The following is an 11857-nucleotide window of genomic DNA, read 5'->3' on the forward strand; positions in this document are numbered from 1 at the left end:
CTTTGGAAGTTGACGTTCCCAGTAGAAATGTTCCCCTGCTTCGCATGTCTCATGCATTTTCGTCACTGGTGGACTCTTCATTATCATGAGGATCCCCAGTGATGGAAGTGCCTCTTGTTGTTTGTTTTGCAACTTTGCTGTAAAGTAAAACTGGGGTGAAAAGTACCAATGACCTTTCTCCCATAGGCCTTGCTTCCGGAGCAACGAGCGCTGCATGCAGACTCTTACCGACGAATTGGCCGCCTCTGAGAATGTCTTCTAACAAGCACCTAACCTCCCCTAACACTGGCATAAGCTGAGAAACACCTTGTTGAGGGCCCAGCGCCCAGCTGCTTGGCTGTTCCTTCCCTTTCTAACCTTCGCAGTATTACAATGCACAAAGCGACGGCCGACATTTTGTACAGGCTTTAGAAGCCATCTTTGTCCGTTCACAGAGAGTCTCACTCGAGGTCTTTTGCACTTTCCTGTAGCTCTTCTTCCCTCCATATTGGGAATCTCGGTAAATGGACAAGTCTGTGGTTACATGTTACAAAATGGCTGCCCCATAGAGTGTGGCTATGAGGCGCACTGATGGGGGTATCACTCCGCACCCCCAGAAGTCACCATGAAATATGTCAAGTTGGTAAAAAGTCTATTCAGCAGATTTAGAAAACCGGGTTCCATGTTATGATGGCAGCCATATTGACTATCACCGCAGCTGTATAGAACGGTTATTGACTTGACCATAAAGGGCTTCATGTAGTGGTGGTTTCTGAGGAGGCGCGTCTCGATCTGTAGACTGTATATTGTGTGTAAAATACTTTATTTAAAAGGAAAAAAAATCATCAGTCCAATGTAAAGTTTTATGTATTTATACTATTTATTAGATTCCTTTCCACCCTCTGGATATATTTATATTTTCTTCCGCCTTTTGTAACGTTTTTGGACTTGGGCAAATGACCTTTTATATGCGGCACGCAGAGATTTATCGGCCTCTTTATACTGGAAATTTGTCAGAATTTGTAAGATAATTTTGGAAGAAAAGAACCACAGATGTTTTGATGCTGGGAAATAAAATTCTTTTAATTACAGAGATTTGGGGGGTTTTTTTAATGATTTTTCTGAATGAATGTGAAACTCGTCTTGTGCGGGAAGGAAGTGAGATCTATATATAAGCTGCTGCTCCAATAGGGTGAGGCAATAATGTTCCACCTTGAAGAGACCGTCATCCTGGTGTGTGGAGTCTTACACGTCATGCAATGCTCTATGGGTAAAAAAAAAAAAAAAAAGCAAAGTAGCTCAAATCCAGTAGGTGGCACTGTAGAGCATATACACAAAGGATTCAGAACGTCTTCAGACCCTTTTATGTTGTGGCCTTGTACAGCTAACAACCCCCCAATATTTCTGCACTCAAAACCTCATATAACATATGATAAAGTGAAAAGTGTTTTTTTTTTTTTTTTTTACTTTTAAACCAAATTAAAACATAAAAATCAGGAAGCCAGGGGTGGGAAAATAATAAACTAAACTTGCCTTTGCTTGTGCCCTGTAGCATCATTCCAAGGTCTAGCTCACAGCCGCCGGTGACCTGTAGCTCTTCAGCCCGGCAGAGTGATTGCCTGCTCAGCCAATCACTGACTGACTGGCTGATTGGGCAATCACTCAGCAGGGCCATCACATTACAGCTGGAAGAGCCGGGTACTGTGATGTACCCGGTTTCCAGCCGAAAATGACTAACGTCAGCGGGACTCTGGAGTAACACAAAGGAGGCATGGGTATGGGTGAGTTTGGGTGGTTTATTATTTTGCCACACCCCCTGCCTTCCTCCATTTTTTAAAATTTGGTTGGATTTCTTTCAATGAAAGTATTCAGATGTGTTTACCCGTTCTTCTTGATCATCTCTAAGATGTTTATGCAACTTGACTGGAGTCACTGGTTGTAAATTTAACCCATTGAACAGGCTCTGGAGAGTTTCCGCCTCCTAAAATGTCACATCTGCATCTGGGCAACAACCAAGCCATGAGGGTGAAAGAGCTGCCTGTAGAGCTCAGACAGAATTGTGTGGAGTAGCAGATATGTAGCCAACCACATCTCTGCTGCACAGCAACCTCTATAATCTTGCAGGGGAAAAAAAACAGGACTAACTACTCTTTAAAGTTGCCACCTCACCAAGCTAAGTTATCTGGGTAGAAGGGTAAGAGAGGAGATCAAGAAACCATTGGTCACTCTGAGATCCAAAGATCCTGTGTGCAGATGTGAGAAACTTCCAGAATGTCACCATCATTGCAGCCTCCACCAATCTGGCCAGAAAGAAACCACCTCTCAGTAAGAGTATGTGCAGACTAAGGAATTCTCACCGATTTTACTTTCCGTGGATTCCGCCGCTCGACCCGGACGCTCCCGCTTCACTCTCCGCCCGTCCTATAGGCTCCATTCTTTGGTTAGGAAGATTCCATCGACCGCCCAAAGAATGGACCTGTCCATTTCTTTGGGCGGATGGCGGAATCTGCTTGACCATAGAATGAAGCCTATGGGATTGGCGGAGAGTGAAGCAGTAGTACGCTGGGATTTGCGGTTGAATAAAAGCAGCCAGGAGGTTACATAGAAGCAGAAAAAGGAGGCTAATGGTGTGTTTACCAGGGCTGTGGAGTCGGTAAGCCGCAACTCCGACTCCTGAATTTTATCAGAACAACTCCAGCTCCTTCATAAATGGCTGGTCTGATACCAGGGGAGTTATTTATCACACTGGCTCAGCAGCTTCTCTCTAATGTCCTACATGATCCTGGGGCGACTTCTGAGGGAATAAGGAAAGATATAAAGCAGCTTCTCCTGTGTGTGCAGTGGATGCAGCCAGTCTTCAGCCTCCATGTCCTGAACAACTCACAACTAGACTAGATGGAGTAGGTGGTCTTTTCCTACTGACAATCTTCTGTGTTTTTAACTAAATATTCACCATACACACAAACACTGCTAACACCGCCAGATACCTGTGATATAGAGGTCAGCCATAGTGATATAGAGGGGTCACACATAGTGATATAGAGGTGTCACTGTGGGTGTGGGGGCACACCACACAATGGACTTCCAGCTCAGAAACGAACTGCCAAATAGTGACCAACATCTCCCCGACCACCGTTATCTAATAGGGCCAGTGTCCTATTAGAATGTTGCTCATAATATATACTGATGAGCAAAACTTATAAAATTCATATCAAAGCTCAATTTTAAATTGTTCTAAGATTTTTTTAAAGCTGGAGTTGGTACATTTTTTCCGACTCCAGCCAAAACTAGTTCCGACTCCACAGCCCTGGTGTTTACAAGCCAAAGCCAGGGACAGACTATAGACAGAGAACAGGTCATAAAGACTGAGATTTTGCCTCTTTCCAAATCCATTCCAGGTTTTGGATTCAAGAATCTGACCAATAAATCTTTCTGTGTAAACACACCATTAGGGTAAGTGCACACTACGGAATCCTGGCCACGCGCATCTCTGCTGGTTACATAGGCTTCATTCTATGGCAAACCATAGAATGAAGCCTATGGGACCAGCAGAGATGCGCTGGGCGAGCTGCAGAATCTGCAGAGGGCGATCCGCGGGGATTCCGTAGTGTGCATATACCCTTACACTGTAAGGGTCCTATTACAAGGGCCGACTATGGCCCGATCATTTTAGTAAGCTGGACCTATTAGCCTGATAGTCGAGCAGTAAGGGCTGCATCGACGTCGTTAGCAATGTCCATGCAACCCATGTCCAAACATGTCGCAGATTCCCGGTCAGGCGATAGGCCGTTCATCCAATCACAGGCCAGGACCGCTGGGAGAGGTAAGGTATCAGGTGTTTGGGCAATCATCAGCTGTCGGCATTGCTATTACACTTAGCGTCAGTGCCTGACGATTTTAGGTTCAAACCTAATCCAACAATCAGACGGTGATCATGTTATCGGCTATCGCTCCAATACATGGAGCGATAATCAGCCAAATTGGCCTGATTCATTCGATTATCGCTACGCTAAGGGTCCATTTACACAAATTATCTGACAGATTATCTGCCAAAGATTTGAAGCCAAAGCCTGAAACAGACTATAAACAGAGATCAGGTCATAAAGGAAAGCCTGAGATTTCTCCTCTTTTAAAATCCATTCCTGGCTTTGGCTTCAAATGTTTGGCAGATAATCTGTCATAATCTTTCTGTGTAAATGGACCCTAAGGAACAAGATTCTCTGAGGAAACAAAGATTGACCTCTTATGGCCCCAATTCCAAGAATTATGTCTGGAGAAAACCAGGCACTGGCCATTACCTCTCATACCATCCCTACAGTAAGGAGGAGGTCAGGCACTACCCCTCACCTTCCCCATGCCATCCCTACAGTAAGGAGGAGGTCAGGCACTACCCCTCACCTTCCCCATACCATCCCTACAGTAAGGCGGAGGTCAGGCACTACCCCTCACCTTCCCCATGCCATCCCTACAGTAAGGAAAAGGCCAGGCACTGCTCATCACCTTCCCTATCCCTACAGTAAGGGCCCTTTCGCACGTGAGAGTGATAATCTGCCGAATCAGGCCATACAGCAGATAATCGATCTGTGCAATAAAGACAACAATTAGAGATGAGCGAATTTACATTACAAACCGAGAATTTGCTCAGCAGTCTGTTTATATGCTGGCTGCCTTTCGATCTCTCACAGTTTCCCAGGATTGGCTCCAGCTATTCCAGGCACCCGGGGTGGAGCGGCATGACTGCATCTAAGCCGTCTGCCAAACAAACAAAGCAATTCGCTTTGTTTGTAATGTCCATTCGCTAATCTCGAACAGTCATTGGCTGATTGTGTCTTTAGGAAACCTAAAATCATCAGCTGATGAATCTGTAAAAAAATATAATAAAGCTTATACATTACCTCTCCTCTCCCTGATGTTTTCCTGTCTTCTCCCCACAGCTGCCGATGCAATTTCAGAGTGGTCTCTGAAGTGACAAGCTGCTCAACGAATCTCTGGTCGGGACCGCGGCGACCAGTGATTGGCTGAGCAGCCGGTCACATCAGAGACCTGCTCTGAAGTCTCACCGGAAGTGGCGGAGAACACACCTGGTAGCACGGAGAGGTAACTTACACACTTTATTATTACATTTTTAAAGCAAGGACTGCACAAACTTTGCTAACTATCTCTGTGCAGTCCTTGCTGCACAATAATTGAGCCGTGTAATAGGCTGAGTAAATGAGCACTGATACAACAGATCAGCGCTCTTTTACTATATTCATCAGACCATCTAATACGGTCTTAAGGAGGATACCGGGGACTGCCCATCACATGCCCCCCACATTGTCCATACAGTGAGGAGGAGACTTGATACTACCCATCACAAGCGCCATACCATGCCTACAATGAGAAGGAAACAAGGCCATGACCATTACCTGCTATATATAGTCCATACAGTGAAGCCCTGTGGGGGCAGCATGATGCTGTGGAGGGACAGAAGGACTGGTCAGGGTGGAGAGAATGCTGAATGGACCAAAATACTATTATTTTTAATGAAAACCTGATCCAGAGTGTTCTGGACCTCAGACTGGTCCAAGGCTTCACCTTTCAACAACACAATGACCTCAGCACACAGCCAATGGAAAATCTCTGAACAGACCTAACAATAACTTCCACCACCGTCCCCCATCCAACCTGACGGAGCGAGAGGGGATGTGCAGAGAAGAATAGCTGAACATCCCCAAGTCCAAATGTAACCTCATAGCCAAGAAGACTGGATGAGGAATCACTGCTAGAGGGGCTTCATCTGATACTGAGTGCTCTGAATACTGACCATGGGGATTATAAAGATCCTATTCTCACTTATTATGGGGTATAAGGGGCAACATAACAACATGTGAGAGGGGCTGAAGACTTCCTGAATGAGTTGTATGTCAACCATAGTGAAGACACAAATAGGCAACTTTGTAGAAATATTTTCTTTAGCTTAAAGAGAATGTACCACTAGGTAAATCGCTTTGTGTTTTTTTCAGACTGGCCGGGATGCCAATGCTGCGGTGCTGCATGCAGGGCTGGTGCTTGGAAATAGACCGGCGGTGGTTCAAAAAAAAGGACTGCAGCTTCCTGGCGCCAGTCTGTTCATATAAAAAAAAAAAAAACACAAAGCGATGTACCTAGTGGTACATCCACTTTAACATCACCGATCCGAAGAATGAGTAGGCCATGGTGATATGGCCCTTTTACTGTGATGGCACATGTTAGTGATATGAGAAATACCCTGTTTACAGGCTGCACTGATAATTAGAGTTTGACAACATGGAGTAGCTTGCACTGCCATTAAGGGTATGTGGGCGCATCTCCACCCATGCTGTAGACTCCATTCAATGCATAGGAGGATGGAATGGAGTCTATGGCACGGACAGAGATGCGAGCGGTGGAATCCACCCAGATTCCGAAGTGTGCACATACCCTTATATAGTAATTATGATGAACAAAAGAAACTTGGTCAGAAAAATCTAAATCAAATTGGACTCTGAGGTCCCCTAGGATGGTATACAAGTTTGGCCAGAAAAGTCCACTGGCTCCCTGAGGTTTTTTGGGACTGTATCTAGCTTGAATAAAGTCCTAAAAGTGCTATACAGTCCTATTCCACTTTTCGGGGCACTTCCGAATCAAACTAAATTAAGTCAGACCAAATTGACAACCCGATTCAAACATATTTGGCTGAGTTTGAGTTTGGAGTGTCATCTGCAACATTTCAGGGCAGAAGGGGCATTTTACAAATTTATTCAGGCCAAATCAAATTTAATTACTTATTCAACTGAATTGGATTTGGTGCACTTTTTTTTTTTTTTTTTAATTATCTTAGTCTTATAGGTCAGTAAATTTTATTGGCTGGACAATTTTAAGGCTATGTTCACACAGCATTTGAAAGGGAAGTCGCATGGAAATAAAAAAAATAGCAAAGCATGCAGGGAGGTACAGCAACTTAATTAACAATTTTATACTTACCAGTCTTTGTGACTTCCGTTTCGCCGCTTCCGGGTGTCTCTGACTGCTTTCAGCTGTCATTTTCGGTTGGTATTCAGGTACGTCACATACCCGGATTTTCCAGCTGCAACGTCACGGCCTGGCTGAGCTATTGTCTCCTTAGCCAGTGACTGGGGCAGTGTGCCGGCCCAGTCACTGATTGGCTGAGCGGGCAATCATCACTGGTCACAGGTATATAACATTGCAGGAGGCCAGCAGCTGTCAGCTGGACCTGGGAGCAGAAATACGGGGCACACGGATAGGTAAGTATACTTTTGTTTATGTCCCTGCAACACAACCCCCTTAAGAAGGTTATCCAGGTTTATAACATTGATCTACAGTGCCTGATTGGAGGGGGTGCTATGGCTGTACTGAATATGGAGTTCATGCTGCCCTGGACAATTTGAGGGCTGACACCCACAAACACATTGATGAGGCCCTAGTGCATGTACACCATCTCCTTCCCTCATGTTTTTTAGGGCCTATTGGAAGGTCATTCCTGTGTACATGACAAAATAAGTTTAATTCTACTCAAGCTGCAGTAACAAGTGCCATCTGGGTGGCACCTTCCTGTGCAATGTCCTGGACACTCTGCATGGGACTCTGCCTCTTAGTGACTCTGGTGGTCTTCTGGATAGATGTTCTTAGATGTTCAATGCAGAGAGCCCAGGATCCAGGAAGGACCAAGCACCGAGATGCATAACCTGTTTCACCCCTCACCTGTCTAGTGCTGTCAGCAGTTCTAAGGTTATATACTTGTTGACAGGCTCCCCTTTAAGTCCTTTGTAATACATTCTCTCCAAACCGAGTAAGTAGCTGAAACCTGGCAAGATGTGAATCGTCAGAAGAACTTCACTGATTGAAAAGTCCACAAAGGTGATTCCAATATTTCCACTGAATTCGAGACCTGTTGGGATGTGTATGTGTAAGTGATCCTTGCTGATCTGCCTGATCGCTCACTGATGAGATCACTATAAGACAGGACACTAGGACAAGTATAGGGTTTATATTGATCCTCATGCATTTTTCTTAGAGTGAACCAGAGCAGATGCTGAGGAAGATGGAGGTTCGGATGCTGGAGGTGGAGCAGAAACTGAGAATTGTGAAAATGCTTCTGCAGGAGAAAGTGAATCAGCTGAAGGAACAAGTAAGACTTTGCGAACAGCCTGCGGGTGGGGGCGTACATAATGTAGCAACAGCTTATGTGATTGATTTAGGGCCCATCTAATGGTAAAACCCTGTACAGGACTCCCCTTTAAGAACGAGCTTCATGGTGCTCAAGTGCTGGGGTTCAGACTGGGTCTAAGGGTAACAAAGAGAGGAGAAACCACCACAAGGCCCTTTTGACCTGGTTGGCATGACTGACCCCACATTTGGGGGAAACAACTTTGTTGTTCATGGTTAGTGTTGAGCAGACTTGAAGAAACTGTCTGGCTTTTGATTCCCGGAATCTGGAGAAGTTGGATGCCTCCCTAGGGATTCCTTGAAAACATGGATACAGCCTATGGTTGTATCCATGTTTTTCTGGCCACTTTAAAGAAGCATCCAACTTCTCCAGATGTTGGCAATCAAATTCAGAGCGGTCTGGTTTCAAAAAGTTGACAAACCCAGACAGTTTCCTCACGTCCGCTCAACACTGCTCATCATCCAATGCCTTAGTGGAATATGATGAGTAACTTTACCTATGTTCAGGAGTCCCCTAGAGGGGAAAAAAATAGTGGTGATAGAGCATGTCCATTCACTCCGGGCACAAGGCCTCTGTTCTCGTGATTAATGGGGGTCCCATCAGTCAGAACCCCCCATCCTACATGAGATAAAATAACCCTTTCACCGACACATTTTACGATCCACACATATTGATAACTCAATCCACTGCATAGTCATTACCGTAAATTGTAAAGTTCTTCTGCTATGCCTAAAGGAAGCGTCCGGCATACAGCTCTGTTTTTGAGCCCTGTTATTATCGGGCCCCCATCGGCCCGTCTAATAGTACCCTAAGTCGTATGCAGTAATCCTCCTCTAGTCGTGGCGGCAGACAGGATGCTTTTACCAGAAAACTAGTGTGAAAGAAAGTCACATTATTGTGCAACACTAGCATTAAAAAAATTGATAGCATTATGTAGAAACATGGCAAGGGTCACAGAAAAAAAACTATTGTGAGAATTTTTTCACCAAAGGCTACACAAAACCCATTGATAAAATGCCATCAACAGCTGCGCCTGATATTGTAATTGAGCCCCAATGTGTATGCTGAGGATCTGGTGCTCTGTACCAAGCAACAATGGCTCTTCTGACATCTTTCCTCCATATCCCGCAGGTTGTCAGGAACTCCAGGGCCGACGCTACAATTAAAGATCTGTACGTAGAAAATTCTCAGCTGCTTAAGGCGTTGGAGATGAGCCAGCTGAGACAGCAGACCGCCGAGAAGAAGAACTACCTATTGGAGGAGAAGATCTCAGGACTGAGTAAAATAGTGAGAGACTTGACACCTGCCAGTCTGGGTGGGGCGCTCGCCACACAACGGAGGTCTTAAAAGGAAGATAGCACCTCCAACCCTGCTTTCCTACCTAAGACACCTACACAGGTGACACTGAACTCTACGAGGCTTCTGCTACTGAATGTATGAGCCCAACATTCACCTTTATAATATGAAGAACGTACTCTAACTATACTATTGGTCAGGGCTTTTTTTTTTTTTTTTTGTAGACCACTTGGAACAGCGTCTTGTATTGCAATTGAGCTCTAATAACTTGAAGATGTAATACAAGATGCAACCTGGGACAGGTATGGTGCATACAGGTCCTGTCCCTTCTTCTGGACTACCCCTTTAAGTAGTGCTATAGTTGAATGAACCTTTATACTTGTGGAACTATTTCAGCCCATTCATATCCATTATAGTGAACCTCTAAGATGAGATTTAGTGGGCAACTTCCTACACCTCAGATAGGACAGTCATCATGTAGCACTTAGCTCAGAACATACCGCCACACTGTGCATTGGAAGAAGCCATTTTCTGAGCCTTCAAGGTGTTCACAGGTAGTGAAAAAAAGCCAACACCATATAGATGTGACATAAGGAACTGGACAATGGTAGGCATAAATGGTAAAAAGAAAAAATGTAAAAACATGGTAGCTGGAGCATTCGTTGTGTGACACTGGAGGGTCGCCATAATTGTTGACACCGTAATTTCTTTATCTCTATTGAAGTGAATGTATACATGTGAATTTGTCATTGTAAGCTGAATATTTGCCATCATTCTAGCAAACTGGACCACAAAGGGTATGAATTTGTGTAAAAATGTATGTTTCTAGGCCATTTTATCCATGAGAAATGTGAAATTTGCAGCTGTCCTGCCCAGTATACTTCCTGCCCCCTGTAAATACTCAACTGGTGTACACAAGTTCCGTCATTGCTTGCAGGACAAGCTTAATGGTATACCTTGTATACTTGTGCCCAGTACCATGTATTAATGGAATCCCCATCAGGGGGGTGGTGGCCTCTATGTCTCCATGGTGATGGCAGAGATGCCTCATGTGCCCTTCTAATATTATAAGTGCCCCAAGCACATGTCCGCACTACTTCTGTGCTGTGATATCCTGTTTATGAATATTCCTCTTCAGGTTATCATCTTAGTATGCCCACTGCCATTTATATAGGGTAAATGTGTAATATTCGGGAGGTTCCCCACCTAAACCAATGACTACACAGCCCTGTCCTGCCAAGACTTCCCACTCCTTCACTGCCTCTATTTTAATGGCCATGTAGCCTTTAGCAGAAGACCTGGTTGCTATGAAGGTGTTGCTTGACAACCCAATTTCATTTGTGACTTTGATTGTCTTTTGATAACAAGGGGTTGTCAGGAAACACTTCTCTAGCAACCGGTCTCCAATAAATCTGGTAATACACTGCCTAACAGACTGGTTGCTAGGGAAGTTCTGCTTGGTAACCGCAGTGTGTTCCTCCACATCAGGCTGTCAGACAAAACTGTTGTGTTCAGAGCTGGACCTTCTCTGGTGCGCACCCCTAGGCAAGGAGGACGCCGTCTGACCACTCTCGTTCCTGCCATTTCCCGGCCTAGTTTGCCTTATTAATCTGATTTTTTTTTAAAGTGTTGTACAGAAAAGCTGTCATTCTATTGTTAATGATGATTCCTGCCATGACCAACACCATCATCCTTCTCTTGCACCATTTTTTTTACATTGCCACCATTTTATCTTACGTGTACCTTTCAACCTTACTGGTTTTTGTGGGATTCCTCGAAACCGACCTCATAGTGGGTGGAGCTGATATGCTAATATGTCTAAAAATGCATAGGTTGTGGGTGGGGCTTAAGCATATTATATAGCCCATTTCAGTTGGGGTAATATGGACGCATTTTTGCGTCTGAATTATGGCTACAGCTGTCAGACTGGAACACGACTGTGATATGTCTGTATTACGCTATTGTGAAACCAGATGTTGGGAGATGTAGCCTTGTAACCAGGTGATGCAGGTGCGGTCTGCTGCGCCCCCTCCAGTACCGGTGATATATATATTTATTTATTCCTCACTGCCGTCAGACGATGAAATGGATTTGTAATTTTACAGAAAGTTCTAGAATTACAGTTGTGTCCGGATGGAGGATTATTACACAGCCATCAAGTGATAACTGCATACAAGTATTTCACACAGTCATAATAAATATTTTTATTTAAAAAGTGAAAAAATGATGGGAATTTTTTGATAATAAAAGTTTTGTGAAGAATTATCTGATAGTTTTTGCTTTGGTTTAGGTTTTATCGCACACATAATATATAATGGTAGTATTAGACCTGGCATATTACATGTACAATCCCTCAGAGCACTATATATTATAATGTGCTGAAGTATATGGTAT

The 11857-nt window shown here is 44.3% G+C and overlaps 1 protein-coding gene across 4 annotated transcripts in view; it reads left to right on the forward strand.

Annotated features, from left to right (window-relative positions):
* NIN (ninein) overlaps nt 1-11717 on the forward strand; it is a 71280-nt gene extending 59563 nt beyond the window's left edge. For 3 of the 4 annotated variants that reach the window (XM_069950883.1, XM_069950884.1, XM_069950886.1), the window contains 2 exons: nt 8015-8128; nt 9299-11717. In XM_069950883.1, coding sequence (XP_069806984.1) covers nt 8015-8128; nt 9299-9514 — 330 coding nt within the window. In that variant the 3' untranslated portion in view covers nt 9515-11717. Of the gene's footprint in view, nt 1-186; nt 1075-8014; nt 8129-9298 lie in introns of those variants that run through there. The other variant, XM_069950885.1, reaches the window with a different exon arrangement.
* Nucleotides 11718-11857: the final 140 nt, after the last annotated feature.

This window comes from Dendropsophus ebraccatus, chromosome 13 (assembly GCF_027789765.1).
Source record: "Dendropsophus ebraccatus isolate aDenEbr1 chromosome 13, aDenEbr1.pat, whole genome shotgun sequence".
Classification (NCBI taxonomy): domain Eukaryota; kingdom Metazoa; phylum Chordata; class Amphibia; order Anura; family Hylidae; genus Dendropsophus; species Dendropsophus ebraccatus.